Raw genomic sequence first — 27,331 nt, 5'->3', positions numbered from 1 at the left:
CACCATGTCACGTTTGGAGAGCCCCCGTGTGCCTAAAAATTGGAGCTCCCCCACAAGTGACCCCATTTTGGAAACTAGACGCCCCAAGGAACTTATCTAGATGCATAGTGAGCACTTTGAACCCCCAGGTGCTTCACAAATTGATCCGTAAAAATGAAAAAGTACTTTTTTTTCACAAAAAAATTCTTTTAGCCTCAATTTTTTCATTTTCACATGGGCAACAGGATAAAATGGATCCTAAAATGTGTTGGGCAATTTCTCCTGAGTACACCAATACCTCACATGTGGAGGTAAACCACTGTTTGGGCACATGGTAAGGCTCGGAAGAGAAGGCGCGCCATTTGACTTTTTGAATGGAAAATTAGCTCCAATTGTTAGCGGACACCATGTCGCGTTTGGAGAGCCCCTGTGTGCCTAAACATTGGAGCTCCCGCACAAGTGACCCCATTTTGGAAACTAGACCCCCAAAGGAACTTATCTAGATGCATATTGAGCACTTTAAACCCCCAGGTGCTTCACAGAAGTTTATAACGCAGAGCCATGAAAATAAAAAATAATTTTTCTTTCCTCAAAAATGATTTTTTAGCCTGGAATTTCCTATTTTGCCAAGGATAATAGGAGAAATTGGACCCCAAATATTGTTGTCCAGTTTGTCCTGAGTACGCTGATACCCCATATGTGGGGGTAAACCACTGTTTGGGCGCACGGCAGGGCTCGGAAGGGATGGCACGCCATTTGGCTTTTTAAATGGAAAATTAGCTCCAATCATTAGCGGACACCATGTCACGTTTGGAGAGCCCCTGTGTGCCTAAACATTGGAGATCCCCCAGAAATGACACCATTTTAGAAACTAGACCCCCAAAGGAACTAATCTAGATGTGTGGTGAGGACTTTGAACCCCCAAGTGCTTCACAGAAGTTTATAACGCAGAGCCATGAAAATAAAATAAAAAAATTATTTTCTCAAAAATGATCTTTTAGCCTGCAATTTTTTATTTTCCCAAGGGTAACAGGAGAAATTTGACCCCAAAAGTTGTTGTCCAGTTTCTCCTGAGTACGCTGATACCCCATATGTGGGGGTAAATCACTGTTTGGGCACATGCCGGGGCTCGGAAGTGAAGTAGTGACGTTTTGAAATGCAGACTTTGATGGAATGCTCTGCGGGCGTCACGTTGCGTTTGCAGAGCCCCTGATGTGCCTAAACAGTAGAAACCCCCCACAAGTGACCCCATTTTGGAAACTAGACCCTGAAAGGAACTTATCTAGATGTGGTGGTGAGCTCTTTGAACCCCCAAGTGCTTCATAGAAGTTTAGAATGCAGAGCCGTGAAAATAAAAAATCATTTTTCTTTCCTCAAAAATTATGTTTTAGCAAGCATTTTTTTAGATTCACAAGGGTAACAGGAGAAATTGGACCCCAGTAATTGTTGCGCAGTTTGTCCTGAGTATGCTGGTACCCCATATGTGGGGGTAAACCACTGTTTGGGCACACGTCAGGGCTCGGAAGTGAGGGAGCACCATTTGACTTTTTGAATACGAGATTGGCTGGAATCAATGGTGGCGCCATGTTGCGTTTGGAGACCCCTGATGTGCCTAAACAGTGGTAACCCCTCAATTCTAACTCCAACACTAACCCCAACACACCCCTAACCCTAATCCCAACTGTAGCCATAATCCTAATCAAAACCCTAACCCCAACACACCCCTAACCACAACACTAACCCCAACACACCCCTAACCCTAACCACAACCCTAATTCCAACCCTAACCCTAAGGCTATGTGCCCACGTTGCGGATTCGTGTGAGATATTTCCGCACCATTTTTGAAAAATCTGCGGGTAAAAGGCACTGTGTTTTACCTGCGGATTTTCCGCGGATTTCCAGTGTTTTTTGTGCGGATTTCACCTGCGGATTCCTATTGAGGAACAGGTGTAAAACGCTGCGGAATCCGCACAAAGAATTGACATGCTGCGGAAAATACAACGCAGCGTTCCCGCGCGGTATTTTCCGCACCATGGGCACAGCGGATTTGGTTTTTCATATGTTTACATGGTACTGTAAACCTGATGGAACACTGCTGCGAATCCGCAGCCAAATCCGCACCGTGTGCACATAGCCTAATTCTAAAGGTATGTGCACACGCTGCGGAAAACGCTGCGGATCCGCAGCAGTTTCCCATGAGTGTACAGTTCAATGTAAACCTATGGGAAACAAAAATCGCTGTACACATGCTGCAGAAAAACTGCACGGAAACGCAGCGGTTTACATTCCGCAGCATGTGACTTCTTTGTGCGGATTCCGCAGCGGTTTTACAACTGCTCCAATAGAAAATCGCAATTGTAAAACCGCAGTGAAATGCGCAGAAAAAAACGCGGTAAATCCGCCATAAATCCGCAGCGGTTTAGCACTGCGGATTTATCAAATCCGCAGCGGAAAAATCCGCAGAGGACCAGAATACGTGTGCACATTCCTAACCCTAACCCTAGCCCCAACCCTAGCCCTAACCCTACCCCTAACCCTATTCTAACAGTGGAAAAAAAAAAATTTCTTTATTTTTTTATTGTCCCTACCTATGGGGGTGACAAAGGGGGGGGGGGGGGGGGGGGGGTCATTTATTATTTTTTTTTATTTTGATCACTGAGATAGATTATATCTCAGTGATCAAAATGCACTTTGGAACGAATCTGCCGGCCGGCAGATTCGGCGGGCGCACTGCGCATGCGCCCGCCATTTTGGAAGATGGCGGCGCCCGGGAGAAGACGGACGGGACCACGGCTGGATCGGTAAGTATGATAGGGTGGGGGGGGACCACGGGGGGGGGATCGGAGCACGGGGGGGGGAATCGGAGCGCGGGAGGGGTGGAACGGAGCGCGGGGGACGTGGAACGGAGCACGGGGGGGCTGGAATGGAGCACGGGGGGGTGGAACGGAGCACGGGGGGGGTGGATCGGAGTGCAGGGGGGGTGATTGGAGCGCGGGGGGGTGATTGGAGCACGGGGGGAGCGGACACGAGCACGGGGGGGAGCGGAGCACAGGGCGGAGGGGAGCCGGAGCAGTGTACCGGCCAGATCGGGGGGGTGGGGGGGCGATCGGTGGGGTGGGGTGGGGGCACACTAGTATTTCCAGCCATGGCCGAAGATATTTCAGCATCGGCCATGGCTGGATTGTAATATTTCACCCGTTATAATGGGTGAAATATTACAAATCGCTCTGATTGGCAGTTTCACTTTCAACAGCCAATCAGAGCGATCGTAGCCACGAGGGGGTGAAGCCACCCCCCCTGGGCTAAACTACCACTCCCCCTGTCCCTGCAGATCGGGTGAAATGGGAGTTAACCCTTTCACCCGATCTGCAGGGACGCGATCTTTCCATGACGCCGCATAGGCGTCATGGGTCGGAATGGCACCGACTTTCATGACGCCTACGTGGCGTCATGGGTCGGGAAGGGGTTAAGATGTCAACGGTCCCGCTAAGGTATTTCTAGGCAAAGCTAATTTATGGAAAAAAAGTCTTTTTGCTGGAGCGCCTTGGCCGTTGTTTTGAGGCTGCACTGCTGCCGCTGCAGTTTTTCTGTAATTTAGACTGACTGGCGCGCAGCTTCCCTGAAGAATGAACCCGCTAAAGTAGGAACAAAGACAGGACATGTGCACAGTAATGTCGGCTTTACATTGCTGCGCATTATGTTTATTTCTAGGGGAACTATTCACAGCCCGACTTCCAATTATTACATATGAAGTGGCTGCTATCCCTCTTATCACGAAGCGTATCTTATCAAGATTTTATCTTATCACTTGGCAGCTATAAATATGTAATCCATCTGAAGTAACGCTGGCATACACGCTCAATGCATCACTCCTGGTACAGCACACACTAACGGCCCTATAAACAATGGATTGGTGCACAGCCATCATCCCCTGCCATACACGGTGTTCTCCATGAGAGCTGCTGCCAGACATCTCTGGCGGTGGCTTATTTTCTGGAGAAAAAAAAAAAAGGATTGGAGTCAGATAGGCCAAATCCTTCTGTCCCTCTTGACATCCTCTGATGGGAACATATACATTAGACTGTCAAAATCGGAGGGTTAGGGACGGGCAAACGTCAGGCCTGCGGACCGATCACGGCCCTTGATGACCTTTTATCCGGCCCCTGGGCCGATTCCCAGATTGTTTGGGCCAGGAGCTGTATTTTGCCACTCACCTGCCCTTTAATTTCTTCTTGCTCTGTGAGCATGACCATGCCATGTTCACTACTGGAAGCGGAGGTGCGTGCAATGAAAGATTACGTACGGACACCAGCGTCGGCATCAAGACGCTCTTTGTGGGTGGTGTTAGCACACGATTTGTACGGCCCCCGAAGGAAACCTTTAATATCCAAATGACCCTAGGCTGAAAAATAGATTCCCCCATGCCTGATCTACTGTGTATTGTGAAATATCAGATAGCTGGATGAATCTGGCAACTAACACCCTAGTTAATCCCAGAGATGCCAATCAGATGGGTTTAATTACAGAGGGAGATAAGCGGCTGCCAGCGGTGTCTAGTCTGTCAGAACACACCGGGCATGTTGAAATCCAAACCACATCAGGGCAAGTGGAGCCGTCCCCATTTCATAGATCGCTGACGTTTGCTGCCAATATACTTTGCTCATGAGGATTTTCTAGACCCGATCCAATAGTAAAACTCTGAGCGGAGAGACCTGCAGGCTATTTGGGCTCATGCCTCCAGATATATACACATTTTCCTGTTCACCGTCAACAAGCAGAGACCATAATCAAGGTGTAAAGCAAAGTTGGGATTTCTACTGAACTTTATTTTATAGGGTTAAAGCAAATTTCTACAAAAAATAAATAAAAAAAATTCTAACCCCGGATCTTGGATTTCCCCGTACGATATTGTGTCTCACGACTTGCCTGTTAATTGTCCGGTCATTAGAAGCACTTCCAGAGTAGGAGACATTGGAGTTGATGCTGCTGTTGTGGAGGTCCTCAGAGAAGACCGTGGTGGGGGTCGTGAGACGTAGACTACGCCGCGACATTCTGGGAGAATCGAACACGGGATCCAATTTATGCAAGTTCTCAAAATCCAGGGCAGCCGAGGAATAGCTGGAGCTAGAAGAGTGAAGCACACATTACTCCTTATACATGACCGGATGCTTATATATGTCATATTCCACAGCACTTTACAGACATCATCATCACTGTCCCCATTGGGGCTCACAATCTACGTTATTGGAGTGTGGGAGGATACACACGCAAACACGGAGAGAATATAAACTCCTTGCAGATGTCCTTGGTGGGATTTGAAGCCAGGGCCCCGTAGCTGCAAAGCAACAATGCTAACCACTGAGCCACCATACAGTGCTAATAACTGAGCCACCGTGCTGCTGGCTCGTCCCACTGAGCCACCATACAGTGCTAATAACTGAGCCACCGTGCTGCTGGCTCGTCCCACTGAGCCACCATACGGTGCTAATAACTGAGCCACCGTGCTGCTGGCTCGTCAGATGACTGGACAAGTAAAATATAGATAATACAACAAGGATTGTCAGAAAACTGAACGCTCTGAATTAGATTCTTACGAGGACAAACCACAATACTTAACGACCATGACTTTATATTACAAAAACATATTAAGATGAGAGATAACGTTGCGCCGAGTTTCCAGGAAACAGACTTCAGCCCGGTTCTCCGAGGCTGTTACCAAATGATAAAATATATGACGACGTCCTACAGAACTCTGTACCATAGAAACCTAGAAAAACAGCACTACGAGAACCAGATAAAAATCTCAAAAATCTTTATTAAATAGCCAATAAAAGACATATCATACGTGTATCAAAGGGAAACAAGATGACAATGATCACCAAACAAAGGCAGTGTAGGAATCAGCAGGCAAATAGTACATATTACGTCACAGCCTCATATTCACTGCAGAAAGTGCAAGTTCCTTATATACTACAGTACATGAAATACATTGACCCCTTGCGGTGTATAGAAATAATTAATCAAAGAGCATCAGTGCAAAGTGCTATCTATTCATGCATAAAGAGGACAACAGTCACTAAGAGTAAGGGTGAATAAGTATAAGTCAGCCGATCATATTACCTGGACAGAAACCTCACTGCCACGAACCCCAACGCGCGTTTCGGCGCGGTGCCTTCTTCCGGGGGTGAACTCTGTACCAGCAGCGGCTGTGTGCCAGGAGGGAAACATGGCTGCCTTCTTCCATGGGTTATTTTTGGCATGGCAGCAGACCTATTGATTAGAGGGGGCTGAGATGACCCCCGATAGCACTCATTTCCAGGGGCTGCCATTACCGCAGCCATGTTTTATAGAGGGAATACAGCCCTTCTAGGAGTTTATGACCATTCTGCACAGGTTGCTGAGGGTCAGCAGATGGTAATGAAGTAGGGTAGTGGTCTAGTCAGCAATCCAAAGAGTGTCCGTAAGGGTCTTCATGCTATAATAACTTTTCTCATTATTCAGACATCACCACGAGAATATTCCAAGCCTTAGCCCGAGCTTGGAGAATTGCTCCACAGACTACAAGGAGCTCCGATCTGGCCCAGATTCAGCTGAAAGTGTCCATGTCGGTCAACTGGCCCCAAAACAGAACTTGGCTAAAGAGTAAGTGATCAAATACTTATTTCATGCAATACAATGCAAATGATGTAAAAATCAAAATGTGATTTTCTGTTTTTTATATTTTTAGATTCTGTCTCTCAGAGGTGAAGTGTACAATGAATTTACAGACTTCTCCATTCTTTGTAGGAGGGAAGACTTGCAAAAAATCAGCAGTGTATCAAATATTTATTTTCCCCACTGTATTTGGGTGAATGAAGAAAAATAATGAGCATTTCATACTTTATTGTAATCAAAAAATCATGACCCAAATTTATATACGATCTCTTATAAACAGGTCTGAAACAAATTTGGGTCAGGAAATGTACGCTGAAATTACAATGGGGAGATTATATGTCTCTCTAGGATATCTCTATGCATACACGTGTGTATGCAGGTTTGGACTGGTCCACCGGAGAACCGGAGGATCCTCTGGTGGGCCCTGGCTTCTTCTTCAGGAGAGTTCATAGTGCAAACCTTGCAGCTGCTATGGGGCTCTTCAGTGGGGGAGAAAGGTGGGCCCTCAGAATAAAATCCTCCGGTGGGCCCAATGTTCTTCAGTCTCACACTGATTTATTCTTCAACAAATTCACTTATTGAACAGAACTTACAAATAGTTTTGTCTTTCGTCCTATAGCTGTGACCCGCAGAAAAGAGAATGTAAGCTTGCAGCCATTACCCAATTGTTTGCTCATTTCTACAGTTCGGGATTTGCAGCAACAAGATAAAATATTTGCAAGCCAAGTCCAAGTGTGGCAGAGCCGTCAGAGATCCTGAGAGGCGTCCAGATCCGCTACTGCACCCTCTTATCACACTCGAGACTCAGCTGAGACATCTCCAAGAAGGGGTAAGGTGAAAAGACCACTGTCTGCCTCAATAAACCCATTATACAGATCCTCTTCACTAAACAAGAGCCATTCACATTTGCCAACGGCCATGTGTCTTCTAGCAACATGTGGCAAATCCAGAGCCCACGCCAGCTGCCAAACAGTGCTGAAGTGTAACAAGCCGGTAGTGTGAAGACGAGCGCGGCCGCCCCTCCACCCGGTTCTGCAGGATTATCACTCAGTGGCTGGTGAAGAGTGTCCTCGGAGAACGAGTACCCCACCTCTGCCATCACTCCGGGGGATTACACGCCTGACTGTGGATAGGTAGAAGAGACATCAGCAATCTACCACAACACTGGATGTGGAAGACCCTTACCCAACTATTCTACGTCATACCTACAAATTACCATTAGTCTATAGTCCCATGGCCGATGGTTCAGAAAATCCTCGGTATCTGGACTGATTCCCGCTGTAATTCGGTCAGTGGATCTGCTTTGTAATTTCTGGACATCTAATCGCAACCACGACAAGTGGATTCTGGCAGGACGATGGCGCAACTTCCACCCCTGAAGGCGTGACCATGGCCCGATGAGTATGGAGTCAGCGTTTCAGATCTGCAACGTGTGAATGTACCCGAGGATGGACATCTACTTCTCCTTCCTGCTGGATCCACTTCTGACTGCCACTCAAAAAAAACTTCACAGGCGCTTCCTAAAGTTTAAGGCCATGTTCATATCCCCCGATACTGGATGTACCTGTTCAATGACAGCAGGTGAAGGACAAACAATCCTAATGGTAACGTTTTTTTCTTTTTAAATTAAGGCCAAAAGAAAGATTAACATGGTCACCCTTGTTCCTGATCAACTTTAGTCTGCTTAGTTTCTTCAAGAAATTACGCCTCCCTTGCGTCCCAGCCTAAGGGACTAAGAACTTGAAGGGAATGGTCTGGACATTGCACTACAGATCCGTAATAAGGCAGTAGAGATATAATTTTGGGTCCGGTATTTGCCCACGCTAATGTCCAGGAGGTGAGTAACCTTGACCGCGGGACTCCTGTATAACTGTGCATGATCCAAAAAAAAAAGCAACCGGATTCTGAATCTACTAAACAGGAAATAAAACTCCACGTTCTTCTCAAACATCAAAACCAGAACATCCCAGGCGGTAAAATACACAACGGACGGACAGAAGAGGAAACATCAAGGACCTGACTTCCATGTAGCAGTCCATAATAAGCAAGTCCTCGGCTCTTCAGCTTCTCCACGTGAATTTCTGGTCCATTTATTTGCAACGTATGAACCTCTCACTTCTGGGAGTTTGATATAATCCAGTCAATTCTCAGAGAAACTGCCAGAACATCAGGCAGGAACATGTCTTATATGAATGGATGCCAAAAAATAGGGGTTAACATCGCTTTAGAGAGAACCTTTCACCTGGTCAAAAGTAGACCTTCTCAGTGCTCTTGATTTTTCCATTTTTTTTAAATATTTTTTTCTAAATCCACTGTACAATTCCGGGCGATATAGACCTTTTTATTTAGTGCCAATTTTTTATGGTCAGTACATAGGAGGTGTGGCTCGCAGGATCCTCAGGGGCGTGTCTGTAGGCTGCTCCGCATTATCGCCCTGTGTGCCACGCCCGTTAAAAAAGATTAAAATTAGAACTCCATTAAAAAGGTCCATATCTTTGGAACTATACGGCAAATTTAAGAAAAACAAAATACGTTAATACTCAGGGGAATAAAATAAGTGAAAAATTAGAGGCTTCTGATCTGGCAACAGATCCTCTTTAAACACATTGAGAGAGGAGAAAGGTAGCACCGGGACTCATGACACTTTACAATGGTGCACACGTCTCGGATGGTATTCGAAGAGGTCGCGTAACTCCCTCACCTCTCAAGATGGGGAGTGAGTGGAGTGATGAGGGCAGAATTTCTTGCCACAACGAGAATTGCCAAATGCCAAGTCAGCGCTCATTTAAAGCGAGTCTCCGCCAGAGAAATCTCACCCATACAATGCACTGAACGCGGTGATCCCGCACGGTTCAGTCATCACATACGGATTTACCTGCGCTCAACAGACGGCAGCGCTTTGGACACAATGAACATGCGCTGCATCCAAAGCGCTGCCAGTCCCGGACCGTGGGCACCCACCCTAAGAGACACGTCCGTTTCACAGCTACGATGACCAAGTCTTATTCACAATCTCAAAACTCCCTTCATACATCAGTGATAACTTCTGCTGACTTTCTGGCTACAGAACAGATTAAAAAAAAAAAAAAAAAAAGTTTATAATCTGTCAAAACAAAGACAGAAAACAAACCTTAAAAATGAGGAAACCTTTCCCCACAAGTACCGCACATAGTAAACTTGTGTGTGCCGTGTTTATGCCCACATACTATCACTGGGTGGGTTCACACGGAGCTTCCAAAGCCAAAATACTCAACATCTGACTCATCCGCTGCGGAGACATTGCCTCTGGAGACGGAAAGCCGCTGCCAGGCTACAGCTTGTACCAACAACGGATTCAGCAGGAAACTGAAAGGCACCACCAGAATCTATACTGGCACCCGCGCCCCCCCAGATTCACATAGTGCATGTGCGCCCCCAAATAAGCGATCCCCAGGCTGGTTCTTCCCTCCTGGGCCATGAAGAGGGAAGTTTTTCTTCACTTTAGGAAACTTTTCTTCTTTGGGGAGACTTTGGAGGACTTTTTATTTTCTGGAAGAGATTTTAAATAATGCTAGAAGCATTTTTTATCCTTGAACTGCTTTAATTGTATAGTGCCGAGTTTAGAAGCCTATGGGTAAATGCTAAAAAGCTGGCAAAAAACATTGTGTTTCTCGGCAAAAATGCCTTGCGTATAACCACCTTTAAAAGTGGTTGTCTACTACTTGGACAAACCATTGTCCCCATGTTGCCTCCTTATAGAATAACAGCTATACTCCCCTGTGATGCAGGCGCCAGGCTCCAGCCGTGTCGGCACTGGTTCACCCAGGGCTCACTTGACACAATTATGTCACGTGAGCCCTGCAGTCAAAGGCCACTTCACTCTCCCCTCGTTCGGACATATTCCAAAGAGGGTCAAAACTGCGGCTGTTCTCTCACTTTCTCCAGATGTCCGACTTGCCCCAAGGAGGGGAGAGTGGAGTAGCATTGCAGCTTCCTACCCCCACCCCCGAGAGCGTCTACAGAAAGTTGTGAGCGCTGCCCTCCAGTCTCCACCCCGGCATTGCATTACACGGCAGCAGCTGTTGTCCATGCCAGATCCTCACCTTCTCCAGTGCCTGAGCAATTATAGCACGGCTTATGCACATTGTCTGGACGGGCTAATCTCGGCCATCCTCTCTCTAAGCACAGGACGACAGATGTCACTCAGAGTTTAAGATGGTGAAGCATTACCGCGCTTGAGGGCCGAGCGACGTCTCACCTTAGAGCATAGGTGTACCCAGTGTTCTCGGGAAGACACTGGGGTGGAGCGTACGTGTGAAGATGGGAATAATCCATTCTCAAGGTTTCAGATCATGCTGCAGCAAGTAAAAGAGCATAAGAAAAAATATTCTACATTACAGCATTGTATTACACACACGTTCCCAGGATGCAGAGGAGCGTGCACAGCAGTGATCATGGTAGCGGGAAAATGTTGAATGGACCATCGGGTCTTACAAGTATGGTTATGGCCAGGATGGGATGACATACAGATGGGTTGTCAATGGGGAGAGATAAGTCGCTGATAAACATTGTTATATCCCAATCCTTTTGCTTTCAGGGGAAATATGCCGCTGCCAGGGGTGTTGGTGCTGCCCTGGTTTGGTGTGCGGTCCGGTGACAGCCGGACCAGGACAGTCTTTAATTTAGCAGCTGATGACATGGGTGCCTCTCGCCCTCGGGGCCTAGTATGTGCAAGAGGCGACCAGGATGCCAGGCGGGGACTGCCGGCTACAGAAGCATAAAAGAACCCTGGATGCCAAATTCTGGATTCATGGGACCACTCAACGTTGACCATTTCACCCAATTTTGGGCGTGCAACTTTTGGTCGACTAATGTATACATGTCCCCAACGGTTCCCTATATAAATCAGGAAAATAAGGATTGAGCAATTTTGGATCCAACATGTCCTCTCCCCATTGAAAACACAGGCAGGCTCAAGCAAATCTGCGGTGAAGTCGTGGAAAGAAGCAGCCAGTTGAACAAGTGTGAAGGCCAGTTTGACATGTGTGATATTGATGGACTGGGCTGTCCGGACTGGCAATGGGCCTTTCGACCTAAGCTCAACAGACATATATTCCCATGAGGCCGCTGATTTAGAGGAAGAGAGCCGTTGCCGGTCCGGACATCATGGGCCGAGCTCAGAACATAATTGTTGGATGTGTGAAACCGGCCTAAAGGGGTACTGTGGCCCTAAGTATTCGTTAGCTCCCCACTGGATAGGCGATAATGCTAGATCAATGATTGAAGGGGGAAACTCGAAAGAGATAGTCATTCATAAACTTGTCGCCAGCTCTTCTTTCGGCAGTGTGACCGGCGTATGACCAGCGTGACGGACAATGCCATGTTATAAATGCTTACTGATGACCTAAAAGCAACAGTGCATGCTCCAAAGAGGCCGACGTAAGTGGTAAACAGGAGCACATTCCTCCTCAAATACAGGATCTCAGACAAAACAAGAAGCGGGACTACGAGACAGGAAGGATCCCAGGAGGAGATAGCGAGTGCTGCCGAGGAGCTGACTACTAAACAGCCTCTCCGAGGCCTAAAGGGAACACACCCATCCTAACCCAGCCTGAGTCATCAACACACATGATCCTTCCCCTCCAGACTACTGACACTTTCAGAAGAAAACATCAAACATGAATATTTCATAGATTAGCATGAAATCCAGGAAAACGTCCCGTGTGTATCCAGAGCGGTCAGATCTGCAGACAATGCAACGCACATCTACAGTATCCTGGCTCGTGCGGGGGCCACATAGCAATTCGGTCATATTAATAGTCTGAGAAGAATACAGTTGTCATTGTCTAAATATACAAGTTATTCAGACGCGCTGGAAAGTCGGAGGGGTAGGCCAACCATCCAACTCGTATGCCAGACATGTTCATTAGTGAGGAGCGAGCGTGCTGGGATAACGTGTTATCCGAATACGCTCAAACCACTGAACGCACGAATAAAAAAAAAAAATAAAGTCTTTCAAGAGTTTCCCCCCACCCCCCTAGTGGACCTGCCTTTATGGACCAAGTGCGAGTCCGTCAGCAATTCTCTGCTTTGCGATATCACAAGGTGGCCTACAACAGGAACTTCAAACTGGCCTTCAAACAGATTTCCCAATTTAGACATAACGGGTCACAAGACCCCACTAGGTATTCGTTCCACTTTATATGACTCATGTATTCATATAAAAGCCAGGCGGAAAGAAAGAAAAGTGACATGTTCTGCACCCCGATACATCAGAGTCATTCTCTGCGATGGGGGCACAAACCGAAGAGACTGGGCGCAACTGGAAAGCCTGTGTGCCACTGGCTTTACTATCAGCATGGACCCTAAAAAGGGGATTATGATCACAGTTTAATCACCAGAGGACTGGGAACGTGAACACTGGATTTCCCATCTGGATTCACAGACAGAAAAAAAAATGAAAAAAAAAATAAAATAAAATAAAAATCAGAGAGTGTTCCTCTTGTAGCAAAGCAGATGAGATCTTAAATCACATGCTACAAATAAACTGCAAGAAATCTGATCTGCGGTGATACTAAAACGGGTTGTGTCATATTCATTAATGGTTAAAATTGCTTGTTAAAAACAAACAAAAAAAAATGCAACTTACTCTACATTCTCAAGAAAAGGATTTTTAAGCACCGTATATAGTTTGCGGATCATTGCCAAGGTTCAGGCCCGTCCCTTAGGCCAGTAGCTTCGACATTGGGCAGATCACTAGATCCAGCCAGCGGTAAGATATCTGCACACTGCATTTATTTATTTTTTTTTAAAAAGCTTTTTATGATCTGATCTGACTATTTGGACAACTTCTTCTCATACCCCCACATTAGCCCCAATAGAAGTAATAAAGTCGATACTCGCCTCCTGTGGCGGCTCCGTTCCCGAGGTGTCTGCACTCGCTCACCCCGGTGGCTCTGGTGCGATTGTTATGACATGTGACCCTCGGCTACCAATCAGCGCTGGCGGCACTGTCTCCGCCTTCGGACAATCTGAACAGGAAGAGGAAGTCTGAACAGCAGCATCCTGGACTTCCTCTTCCTGTTCAGTTTGTCCGAAGGCGGAGACAGTGACGCCAGCGCTGATTGGGCGCCGGAGTCACATGTCACAACACCGCATCACAGCCCCAGCGACAACGCAGGAACGGAGCCGACCTGGAGGCGAGTATAAGCTTTATTTATTGGGGCCGAACATTTTGATCAATAAGGGGTTGTCCTAGTAGCAGAGATCTCCTTTAATCTCCATTATAAACGACATCGCTGGCCATACATTCAGGATTTTGAGAATTTAATAGCTTCAGCTTTCCAAAAACACCCAGTTGTTAAAAGATGTGAGTAGACCATTTTCCAGGTATTTTCTGCCATTAAGTCTCTTCATATTTTGTCATAGAAATTAAGGGAAAAGCTTAAAAAAAAACGAATGGGCATCATTGAGTTTTATAAACAATCTGACGCGCCCATGGTCAGTAAACGCTGCGGGCAGGACGCTGAGTACTTGCACAGCATCCAGACGTTACAGCACAGTGGAGGGGATTTCTAGGAATCCCATGCCCATTTTGCATGCATAGTTGCCCATGGCTCACCCGCGGAGATGGACACGCATTCGTCTCTCCAGACCGCAGCATGTCAATGTCCCTTGTGCAGACGCCAATCTCTGCAACAGAAATGACATCAATAGAAGTGTATTGGATGCAGGGGTCCGCTGTGCTCCTGAAGACAGAAGATGAGCACGCTCCTTTAGGCTGGTGCTCGTGCGAACATAGCCCAAACGTCAATTTATGTAGGAAATGTTCGCCAATTTACAGCAAAACTCCGCTCTCTCTGAGCATACCCCACTTGCGGAGATTGAGGTGATCAACCATTTTCAGTCTGCTGAGCCAATCGTTCCCTGGGATTTTACAATATAATCTACCCGACATCTGGTGTAAAAAAAACAAACAAAAAAAACAAACTTTTTAAAACGGCACAAAACTTTTGTGCAAATCGTAGACGCACAAACATTTTGCAACTGCTGGCAGTTTTATACCACAAGACGATGGTACTCCAGTCCATGACTGGAGTACGCTTCCAACGCTGGAGCATGGTGGCTGTCAGAGGTGCCAAAGTCATTAACATTTCCAATACAATTTTTTATTATAGGTTAGAAATAAATTGTAAGTGAATTTGGTGAATCTTCCTCCAACGCTCCCTGGATCAAGGCTGGTGGAGAAAACGGATACGATCCTGCCCCATGGGGTGTAGGAAGCAGACAAATGTTGAGTTTTGTCTCCTTCACGGGCAATGGTTGGTCAGATGCATCTTGCTCCAACAAGGAACTCAGGGGGTTGTACATTCGAGATATTTGTCGCTCTGCTCGGCTGGTCAGCGGCCATCGCTGTCACAAACATGCCAAAAACACATTGGGGCAGATTTAGCGACACCGATTAAGAGGAAAACTGCGTGTGTGTACGTGCGTCTACATATTTATTACATACACATTTGCAGAATCGGCCAGCTGCCGGAAGCCATCACCATCTGCGGTGACACAGCCGCACGCTTCTCCCGGTGAAGGTCACACAGACTCAGTCTTCCTATAATTTGTAGCAGCGGGTTGTATTCTATGGAATGACATTTCTCCGTGCGCCATCAATGAATCTGAGCATTCTGCAGGACTAGACGGTGCGGCCAAGCAGCACTCAAACAGTTAATAGGGGCAGGAGATTACAAAACTAGGCTGATGGCAAGAGCAACTGTTCCCAGCAGGGGGTCCCTGAGTGAAAACAGCAATCCCCCTCCTACAAGACAATCCCAAGTGCAGGGACATCTGCCAGGACAATTTACAGAGCCCTATAGGGACACATGTTCAGGACACAAGGACCTCATTATACAGCTCCACACACAACTGTCTGGCAGTAGGAGCCGCCTGGTCCTCCGGTGTTAACCCCTGAACATCCCAGACACACCTGTAGGACGGCGGCAGGGTGGGTACCCCGGCGGCAGGGTGGGTACCCCGGCGGCAGGGTGGGTACCCCGGCGGCAGGGTGGGTACCCCGGCGGCAGGGTGGGTACCCCGGCGGCAGGGTGGGTACCCCGGCGGCAGGGTGGGTACCCCGGCGGCAGGGTGGGTACCCCGGCGGCAGGGTGGGTACCCCGGCGGCAGGGTGGGTACCCCGGCAGGTGTGTCTGGGTCACGTGCTGCATTGCATTTCTTTTGATTTAAGCTCACGTTTTATAGAGCGGCATATAAAATAAATAAATTAAAAAAAAAAAAGAAAATAAATCAATGCTCCTTGTTTTATATGGATAGTCGTGCGATTCAAAAGTTTAAAAACTTCAGAAAATAAGAATTCCATGCAGACTATGCCTGTTATATAAGTTTGCGTATCTGGATTGTTCCCCACAGTTAAGGCAAAATGCTGTGGACTTGTGAAAAATCATGCAAAAATCCGCAATATAACGACCACAGCCTATAAAAAAAGAAAGAAAAAAAAGAAAAAAAAAGGTTTACATTTTTTTGCCTACAGTATGACTTGTGTGTGACATATATACACCACACGCAAACACAGGATATGAGAGGGAATATTAATATAAAAAGCCACAAATAGGCATCTCGTCTAATATTACATTCATCATTCCTCTACATACTAACATTGCATGATTTCAGCACAAAAGAAAGTTTTTTCATTCCATAATTCCTATTGACTGTTAAAATTTAGACCAATTCCAGATAAAAAAAAAAAATGCAGCTGTTCCCCTAAAAACACTGCGGGTCCTTAACTCGCTTGTTGCCCATGCCTTAGCTTTGAGGTTTGCCATCCTGTGGCACTCTGACATGTGGAACTACAAGTACCTGCAGTCCCTGGGGCACGTCATGCATGCTGGGAGTTGCTGACCTCTTCCGTATGTATAGGGCAGACTGCAAAATCGACAAAATCCAAAAAATCAACACGACAGATGAGGATAAAACAGCGCACTTCAAAAAGTAACCCCTGGCACTGACATATCTTTCTTATGAGACACAGGTTATCTCTATTAAAAGAAATAAAAAAGTAACCCCTTCCTCTAACAAAATCTGTATCAAGCACATCACGTAGGCACCAAAAGCCTCACTGTATAGGAAAAGGGCACAGTCACAATATGTAAAACATTGCAAAATCACAGGTAAATACCAATACGTAGCATGTCCCTTTAATGGGGAATTAATTCAGTCATGTGGGAACTCTGTCGGCATTGTATGTGCTACACCTGCGCTCCGAGCAGTCTCATGACCATTGCCATGTTTCTAGACGCCAATGCTTTCCACACATATACATATATATGCACGCTGTCAGTTGACCACCTCTGGATACACAAAAATCGCACCATGCACATGTGTGACCACTGCTCCTCGCATGAAGCTAGCCCAGACCCCCCTCTCCCCCATAAACAGTCTCAGGCCTCTTTCTGTGGATGCACTGAAGCTTTTAAAGGCGCAGAAGCAGCATAGCAACAATGAGAGCCCGTCCAACTATTCATAACTTGCCAGGCTCGATCTGAAGGAAGCGACATGGCAAGCAAGAGCGGTGAATGGGAAGCAGAAAGCGCAGCGGCAAACCTAGCTCTCCCAGCTCCTGGAGCTGCGGTGTGGCATATCCCAGCGCTGGTCCTGGCGCAGCTCATACAGCAGGTCCTGTCATCTCCAGCTGCTGCACAAGAGGAAGTTTGGAAGTTGTCAGGGGTTCTTCCTATTCCGACACTGCTGCAAGATCCCAAAATGGCTTCCTTGCCTCAACAAAGCCTGAAGGATCAGCCTGGTGTGAACGCCCCCTACACAGCTCAGCTGTCTGTCTCAGCCCTGGCTTCAAAACCATTGGAGGGCGGGTAAACAAGGCAGCCCAGAAGATCAGCTTAACCATGTCCCTGCCCTAATGAAGAGCACGCACAGAGCTGTCACTCATGACGTGCAGACGGTATATACACGCAGACGGTATATACACATACGGTATATACACAGACGGCATATATACGCATACGGCATATATACACGCATACGGTATATACACGCATACGGTATATATACACACATACGGTATATACACACATACGGTATATACACACATACGGTATATACACACATACGGTATATACAGTGCCGGACCCAACTGGGCAACACATAACAGGCACCACTAAACTGGCAGGGAAGGTTATACGTCAATATTTATTGTAGATTATTTACAAATATTTATTAGTCCTATTCACAATATTTATAGAATCTGTCATTTATTTGCATTCTTATGTATATTATATATTTATTTCTATCCTAAGCCTTTTGACTTTTTTTTTCACATGCCACTAGAAATAGCACAAAAATCAGGAATTAAATATTTTTTTTAGAAAAGGATTATTAAAAACCCAAATTTTAGGCTGGGATTACAGGGTTCGTGCATGCGAGAGTATAAGTCATACAGGTGCTAGCTGATGTATAATCGGACAGCCCACTGACTGACTTGTTCTGGTCTGAATGTCCAGAAGAAAATAAATTAAAAAAAAAAAATCAGAGCACGCGCTATTTTCTTCAGCGTCTCACCCACTTAAGTCTATGGGTGCGCATAATAAAAACACGGATCCGACATGGAAAACTCAAGCGGCTTCTGATTTTTACAGATACATTCCCACTATTAACCTAGATAGCTGTAATTGATCATGCACACTTTAATGTAGTTTTATGAAAACAGATCGCACGTTGATGCAGAAAAAACGCACACGTATGAAGATCGGATGTAACTTGGAAAGAAAAAAAATTAAATAAATCATGCAAGTTTTCTGGATGAAACCTGGAAAATTATTCATCCTCTCGTCTGCAGCCGGCCTACAACAGAGTTGGAGGCTCCACTTCAGGCCGGCTGCAGACGAGCGGATGAAAAATTATCCAGGTTTCATCCAGAAATCTCAGATGATTTTTCTATAATTTTTATCAGATTTTCATACGTATTTTTTTTATTTTATTTTATTTTTTTTTAACACGTCTGTGTGCCGTCCACTTTTCCACATATGTTTGCCGTCCATTTCCCTATGTCTGTGCTCCGTCCGTGTGTCCGCTTGTCCATGTCTGTGCGCCATCCGCATGTCCGGTGTTATTTTATTGAATAATTATTTATTATTATAGTGCCATTTATTCCATGGCGCTTTACATGTGAGGAGGGCTATAGATAAAAAATACAGAGGAGACAGGTTGTGGATGGCTTTGTATGTCATGGTTAGGGTTTTGTAGTGGAGTCTCTGGGTAATGGGGAGCCAGTGAAGGGATTGACAGAGGGGAGAGGCCGGGGAATAGCGGGGGGACAGATGGATTAGTCAGCCAGCAGAGTTTAGAATAGATTGGAGGGGTGCAAGAGTGTTCGAGGGGAGGCCACAGTGCAGGAAGTTGCAGTAGTCGAGGCGGGAGATGATGAGGGTGTGCACTAGGGTTTTTGCAGACTCTTGGTTTAGGAATGAACGGATCCGTGAAATATTTTTGAGTTGAAGGCGGCAGGAAGTGGAAAGGGCTTGGATATGTGGTTTGAAGGAGAGATCAGTGTCAAGGATTACCCCGAGACAGCGAGCTTGTGGGACTGGGGAGAGTGGGCAGCCATTTACTGTAATGGATAGGTTCGTTGGGGGGTCGCGTGAGATGGGGGAAAGATGATGAATTCTGTTTTGTGCATGTTAAATTTTAGAAATGTAGCGGAGAAGAAGGATGAAATAGCAGGCAGACATTTAGGGATTCTGGTTAGTAGGGAGGTGATATCTGGTCCAGAGATGTAGATCGGTGTGTCATCAGCATAGAGGTGATACTAAAGGTACCTTCACACTAAGCGACGCTGCAGCGATACCGACAACGATGTCGATCGCTGCAGCGTCGCTGTTTGGTCGCTGGAGAGCTGTCACACAGACAGTTCTCCAGCGACCAACGATGCCGGTAACCAGGGTAAACATCGGGTTACTAAGCGCAGGGCCGCGCTTAGTAACTCGATGCTTACCCTGGTTACCATCGTAAAAGTAAAAAAAACAAACACTACATACTTACCTTCCGCTGTCTGTCCCCGGCGCTGTGCTTTCCTGCACTGACTGAGCACAGCAGCCGGAAAGCAGAGCGGTGACGTCACCGCTGTGCTTTCCGGCTGGCCGGCGCTCACAGCCAGAGCAGGAAAGCAGAGCGCCGGGGACAGAGAGCGGAAGGTAAGTATGTAGTGTTTGTTTTTTTTTTTACTTTTACGATGGTAACCAGGGTAAACATCGGGTTACTAAGCGCGGCCAAGCGCTTAGTTCGTAACCCGATGTTTACCCTGGTTACCAGCGAAAACATCGCTGACTCGGCGTCACACACGCCGATTCAGTGATGTCAGCAGGGAGTCCAACCACGAAATAAAGTGCTGGACTTTCTGCAGCGACCAACGACATCACAGCAGGGGCCTGATCGCTGCTGCGTGTCAAACTGAACGATATCGCTAGCGATATCCTTCTGTGTGAAGGTACCTTAAAAGCCGTGAGATTCTATGAGCTGTCCCAGGCCAAAGGTGTAAATGGAGAAGAGCAGGGGCCCTAGGACTGAACCTTGTGGGACTCCGACAGATAAGGGGCGAAGTGAGGAGGTGGTGTGTGAGTGGGAGACACTGAATGTCCGGTCTGTTAGGTATGATGAGATCCAGGATAGGGCCAAGTCTGCGATGCCAAGGGATGAGAGGGTCTGTAATAATAGGGAATGGTCCACTGTGTCAAAGGCAGAGGACAGGTCCAGGAGGAGGAGGACAGTAGTGTCGCTTGTCATTGGTGACCTTAGTTAGGGCAGTTTCAGTGGAGTGATGTGACCGGAAGCCTGATTGCAAGCGGTCGAAAAGGGAGAAGGAGGATAGATGGGAGGACAGTTCAAGATGGACGTGTTGTTCCAGTAGTTTTGAGGCAAAGGGGAGAAGTGATATAGAGCGATAGCTAGATACAGATGATGGGTCAAGAGAGGGCTTTTTGAGGATAGGTGTGACTGAGGCATGTTTAACCCCTTCATGACCTTGGGATTTTTCGTTTTTCCGTGTTCGTTTTTCGCTCCCCTCCTTCCCAGAGCCATAACTTTTTTATTTTTCCGTCAATTTGGCCATGTAAGGGCTTATTTTTTGCGGGACGAGTTGTACTTTTGAACGACATGATTGGTTTTAGCATGTCGTGTACTAGAAAACGGGAAAAAAATTACAAGTGCGGTGAAATTGCAAAAAAAGTGCAGTCCCACACTTGTTTTTTGTTTGGCTTTTTTGCTAGGTTCACTAAATGCCAAAACTGACCTGCCATTATGATTCTCCAGGTCAGTACGAGTTCATAGACACCTAACGTCACTAGGTTATTTTTTACCTAAGTGGTGAAAAAAAATTCCAAACTTTGCTAAAAAAAAAACAAAAACATTGCGCCATTTTCCGATACTCGTGGCATCTCCATTTTTCGTGATCTGGGGTCGGTTGAGGGCTTATTTTTTTGCGTGCCGAGGTGACGTTTTTAATGATAGCATTTCGGTGCAGATACGTTCTTTTGATCGCCCGTTATTGCATTTTAATGCAATGTCGCGGCGACCAAAAAAACCATAATTCTGGCGTTTCAAATTTTTTTCTCGCTACGCCGTTTAGCGATCAGGTTAATGCTTTTTATTTTTTTTTATTAATAGATCGGGCGATTCTGAGCGCGGCGATACCAAATATGTGTAGATTTGATTTTTTTTATTGATTTATTTTGATTGGGGCGAAAGGGGGGTGATTTAAACTTTTATATTTTTTCACATTTTTTTTAACTTTTTTTTTTTCACTTTTGCCATGCTTCAATAGCCTCTATGGGAGGCTAGAAGCAGGCACAACGCGATCGGCTCTGCTACATAGCAGCAATCTGCTGTTCGCTGCTATGTAGCTGAAAATCAGGTGTGCTGTGAGCGCCGACCACAGGGTGGCGCTCACAGCTACCGGCGATCAGTAACCATAGAGGTCTCAAGGACCTCTATGGTTACAAGGTACAAGCATCGCCGACCTCCGATCTTGTGACGGGGTAGGCGATGCCGTCATTTCCGGCCGCCCGGACGGATGCGGTAGTTAAATGCCGCTGTCAGCGTTTGACAGCGGCATTTAACTAGTTAATAGGTGCGGGCAGATCGCGATTCTGCCCGCGCCTATTACGGGCACATGTCAGCTGTTCAAAACAGCTGACATGTCCCGCCTTTGATGCGGGCTCGTCGCCGAAGCCCGCATCAAAGCGGGGCTTCTGACCTCGGACGTACTATCCCGTCCGGGTCAGAAAGGGGTTAAAGGGACTCGGTCACCTGAATTTGGAGGGAACAATTTTCAGCCATAGGAATTTTGCCTTGCGCAGGCGTGTACTATGGAGGACAGAGAATGAACTTCAATACAATATTGGAAGAGCTCTGGGGGTTGTTGACTAAAACTGTCTCTGATGTTCTCAATCTTCTGCTTGAAAAATGAGGCAAAGTCTTCAGCTGAGATGAGTGGGGAGGGAGGAGGTGCTGGGGGACGGAGGAGAGAATTGAAGGTGTTGAATAACTGTACTATGACGTCAACACAGCAGTTCGCTTAACGTTGTATTACATTACTTCAATAAAATGGCGCCGCAGTGAGTTTGTGCGCATACCACGATCTCAGGATCCATTATTGAAGACACTGTATAAATGTACCAATAAAAATGCTCTGTACCTGGGCGTAGGACCATTCAATAGCTATTTATGTATAATATAGCTCTATCACGCATTCAAAATAATAAAATAAAATAAAGTGTGCGGCATCATTCAAAACAGATGAGATAAAATGGGAAGTGGCGACATCCGTACCAGCAGATACAGAAAGTCAACTAACTCCTCAGTATATTCAGAGCATAAGGAGAAAACCTGAAGAAAACCCGGCCGGGAGGGGACAATATAAAGACTCCATGCCGGTCAGAATTAGGCTAGGAAGCTCAGAGATTTGAGCGAGTCACCGAAAATAATATTCAGAAAAAGAATCAAGAATATAAAGTTTCTTACTGTGCGATATGTTTAAGGCTTAATGTGAGGTTGATGTCAGGAAATACGGAGCCCGGCTATGCTCCACACGAGTGGGGACTGGAGGTCTATCAAGAGGCGCCAAAAGCCCAGGAATAGATCACACGCTGAGAAGTCAGCCCTCACAGACGGCCCATCATAGGCGGCAAGTGACCGAGCGCCCACAGCGAGCCGCACGGAAGCCAACATATACTGGTTTGTGGGAAAGCTGTGTGACCACAGATATGGCCGCCATTACAGCTCCCACCGGGGCTCACCGCAAGCTTTCCTGACCCTACGGTATTGGAGAGCCATAAAGACATATTATTGTATAATAGGCGGCTATACCAATCGGGAGACTGGGAAAGCTGGATGACAACGTGTGTGGTAATATTGTACAGAGCCTGTTACCCCTCTAATAACAGCTCCACTGTTAACCATAAAATAAAAACCTGTATACATAAAAGGGACCCGTCATTGCATTCCCTCTGCCCGAACCACAGGTACCATGAATCCGAGACAACGACATCTGATGATATTTTACTATGAAACACTGCGGGTTACAGAAGTCCGGGACTATAGGGACCTGACCAGGCCGGGGCAGCTCATCCGGCTCCAGTTGATTGACAGGTCTCTCCCATTTATGTACATGGGGAGAGTCCTTGGGCGGCTTTTCGAATGGATTTCTCAGAAACGCTGCAACGTTTTACATAAAAACCTACAGGGCTGCAAAAGTTCAGCCATTGTCCAATTTACGGTTCAGGCTGCGTGAGTCTAACAACAGGCTCCCTTTAACTCCAAGAATGGCGGTACAGTTCTTCTGATTGCATGTGATTGTTGCAGCCATCACTATTCCTTCGGAGCATAAGTCCGCGGATAGAAGTCCGCACTGATGGAATAGAAAAGGCAGCGGATTGTTTAGGTTCAAATGACCGCGAGGAGACAGCACTGCGATTGGTAGGCAGGGCCGGGGAGCAAAGTATTCGTTTTTATTATTTTCTGAGGCTCAGTGAGCGGTTTACAAAGTGCCGTCCAGGAGTGGACAGTCCCTCTAATGCACTCTGACCACTATAGAGTGCCTATGGTGGAGTACAATAAAGCAGAAGCTACTGGTGCAAAAATAAAGATAAAAAACACCCCAAAAATCAGTAGCCCACTGGACCCCTGTCGCTCTTGTGTATCACTCACTGTGTTCCTACACTGTCTCCAGCTTTATCATCTGGATGGGACATCAAGTGAATTCAGCAGCCACCTAAAGCCCCCCTACTGAGGTGAAGGCGAGGGTCCGGCAGAAGGTTCTATGATTTTGCCTTGCACTACCCTGGACCCAATAAGTCTTGCTATAAAGCAGCGAACATCCCTTTTAATAGTGCCATCATTTATTTCCACCGCTCCTTCCAAATACATTAAAAAAAATTACAGGAAAGAAAATGTCATTTCCATGGAAATGTCCAGAAATGGACAAAAAAAAGAAAAAAGTGGAAAAGGACAAATGCCACTAATGGAAGAGGAGGGATTTATTATTTCGCGTTTTCTGCGGTTCCCATGGTGCTGTAATGACAGCAGCAGCCATCGCAGTGATTTACAATACCGCACTTTGGTATATTTTTCTATTCAAAGCACAGAATAATATCTCGCTCTGTACATGAAGCCCCCCACGGGGGTCATATGCAGAGAATAATGGCGAAGCCAAGAGCAATGAGATTCCATATTTTGCAAGTGAAGGTTAGAAAAGCCAAGAAGAGATTTCTACGAGGGCTGCACGGTTTTTGCACAATCCTTTTTTCAGTGTGCAGCACCAATGTTCGGGAAGCCATAAGTAAATGGTGCCGCCATGGTCAGACGTGGCAGATATGTTGAATTTACGAGGGGACTTCACATTTGCACAGCAATGACTGAAACACCACACATTTATTGGCAGAGATGATTCTCCGGCAGGGTTATCCTGGAGCACAAGGTACGCTACTAAATAGGTGGGGAACAGAGCCTGGTTCAAAAAATATGTTTTAAAAGTTAGTGGTACCACATTCCCCCAAATCTAAGAATAAGTCATTACTAAGTCCCAGATAACCCTTTAAAGGAAATCTGTCAGCAAGAATCAGGACTTCAGCGCCGCAATTCTCTATATGTCACTCCAGCTCCATACCCACCTCTGCCTTCTGCTTGCCTGACGTCACACAGCACAGAGGCTGCCTGTCAAGCAGGAGGCGGGGAATAGAGCTGCAGTGACAGAGGCTTTAGATCTACAAATTGCTCTCCAGCCTCATTTGCATATCAACTCACATGATGATTTTTCAGTATCAGGGGACCGGACTGGCCGTGTAAAGGCGTCGCTGGGCTTATCTTTGAAAGGACTACATGCACATATAAATATGATGGAGTGTGAAATCCTGCTGACAGATCCCCTTTAAACTCCATTCACAAGAGCCGTGCTGTTCTTTAGCTGCGGACAGTCGCAGAATATGTGTAACTAATCCGCTGTGTGGGCGCACTCTATCCGTAATTCAGGCATGACTTATTAGGCATCATAAGATGTTCCCTCTATTAGCCAGAGTGGACCGACACTATAAGAGCAGCTCATGAGGACTCAAGACAACCGTATATTACATGGCCCCCCTTTAATTTCTCCTATAGTTGATGCACTGAACAATTTTTTGATTAAAAGGGAAATTTTCATCTCATTTTTGACACATTTACAGGATACAGGAAATGATTTGGATCCCAGTAAAAAAAAAAAAAACAAGGCTCTGTCACGCTCTGACCTGGAATGGTGAGCTACTTGCAAACGTGCTTCCTCTGGGAATACCCTTAAAAATGGCATATGTCGTTTAATTAAAAAAACTGGAGGAAAGTGTGCAAAACACAGGACTGATGCCTCTTAAAAGTCTGTCAAGTCTTCAAACGCTACTAACCTGCAGATATACGATTATCGTATCACGATGCTGTAATGAATGCGCAGCTGCTGGGAGGAAATTAACTTTATTTCTCCTGTGAACCGCCGGCTTTCAGTCATAGAGGCCTTACGGCACAGCTACAGTCACCGCTCACTAAACTATGAGCGTTGGCTGCCAGAATTGCCCCAGAAATCTGAAAAGATAGCTCTGCACAGATGTGCTGCCAACCAAAGTGGCAGGGCGTGCGGACAGACACTGTTCACTGTATACTGAGCGGTGCACAACTATGACTGAAATCCGGCGGCTCACAGGAGACAAACTTAACTTTCTCCGGTAGACGTCAGCAAGGCGGCAGCACAGCAATTAAAACGCGATCAACCTGCAGATTATACCTGTAAACCTGAAGATTAATAGCATTTGGAGGCATGATAGGTTCGCTTTAAATACAAAGTACCAGGGTCCAGCCTTATTGCATTTCCTGCTGGTCCACGCTCCAGCTCCATTCTGCAACTTACACTTCTATTACGTTTTTTTTTTCCAATCGCAAAGTGATGTTACATTGCTAGCGCATGCCCTCATTGTATGATTGTGGGGTCTGACCCCTGGGATTCCCACCAGAACACAATAGCTAGCAGATACCCTTTAGTATCACTGCTGGGCTTCTGGCTGCAGCAATGGGCAATGCATCACCAATACAGCAAGAGACTGCACTCCTCACATGAATGGACTTTGATGTATGGATAAAAGTGCTGGACAACCACTAATCAGGATAATGGCACCCGACACCACTCCCTGCAGGGCAAAGTGTCAAAAAAAAGGGGAATTCAGAACTACAGGAGCGCTGTGTCCTCTTCATTGTAACGCTTGGCGAGGAGCACTCCCCCACCAGCCCATAATCTGCTGGCGCTTTTCCTCCTAGAAAACCACGATTATAACTATAGATTCCGATGTATAAAAGTATATAGTACAATCAAATAAAATAAATATTTATTACACTCCCCCACGAAATGTATTTTCGGTGAGGGTAGAGATTAAACATTATGTAATATATTAATAAATTATGTAGTAATATATATATATATATAATTTCAGTATATAAATATTATTAAAAAAAAAAATATATATATATATATATATATATATATATATATATATATTACACATATATATATATACACATATATATATATATATATATTTTTTTATATTATTATTATACCTCATCCGATATATATGTATGTATATATATATATATATATATATATATATATATATATATATATATATATATATATTTTTTTTTTTTTTTTTTTGCAGTTGAAAATAAAATGTATATTTACATATTTTTATACACATACTAAATCTGTAAGGCATCAGCTAAAAACATATAGAAAAAAATGTAGCCAAAATAAAAAAAAAAATAATATTTTTTTTTTTTTTTTTCGGTTGCTGCATCTTCTCCCCTCCGCAAAAATTGATTAAAAAAAAAAAAAAAAAAAAAAAAAAAAGTCATGTTCCCCAAAGTGACACCCATAAAGAGAACAGCACGGCACAAAAAAAAGTCACGCCGTCGTACAGCTCCACCGACAGAACAATATTACTGATAATAACATACCGATTTCACAAAATGTCAGCGCACACATCAGAATTTTTTTTTTTTTGTTAAGTTTCAAGTTTTCTTTAAAACAACTATGATAAAAAAAAAATTAAAAAAAATGATTCATGTTTGATGTTGCCATAACCGTAAAAAGTTACTTTTTTTTTTTTTTCTCCAACAGTTCAATTTTTT

General features: G+C 45.6%; 1 protein-coding gene across 7 annotated transcripts in view; it reads right to left on the bottom strand.

The window, feature by feature from the left end:
• SUN1 (Sad1 and UNC84 domain containing 1) overlaps positions 1-27,331 on the bottom strand; it is a 77,714-nt gene that overhangs the window by 40,559 nt on the left and 9,824 nt on the right. For 2 of the 7 annotated variants that reach the window (XM_069734262.1, XM_069734263.1), the window contains exons 1-3: positions 17,225-17,417; positions 10,872-10,968; positions 4,907-5,104 (exon numbers count right to left, since the gene is read on the bottom strand). In XM_069734262.1, coding sequence (XP_069590363.1) covers positions 4,907-5,104; positions 10,872-10,948 — 275 coding nt within the window. In that variant the 5' untranslated portion in view covers positions 10,949-10,968; positions 17,225-17,417. Of the gene's footprint in view, positions 1-4,906; positions 5,105-10,871; positions 10,969-17,224; positions 17,443-27,331 lie in introns of those variants that run through there. The other 5 variants (XM_069734255.1, XM_069734256.1, XM_069734259.1 and 2 more) reach the window with 5 other exon arrangements.

The sequence above is a fragment of the Ranitomeya imitator genome, chromosome 7, assembly GCF_032444005.1.
Source record: "Ranitomeya imitator isolate aRanImi1 chromosome 7, aRanImi1.pri, whole genome shotgun sequence".
NCBI lineage: Eukaryota > Metazoa > Chordata > Amphibia > Anura > Dendrobatidae > Ranitomeya > Ranitomeya imitator.
The sequence above is the reverse complement of the archived record's forward strand: the minus strand, read 5'-3'. Positions and strand labels throughout refer to the sequence as shown.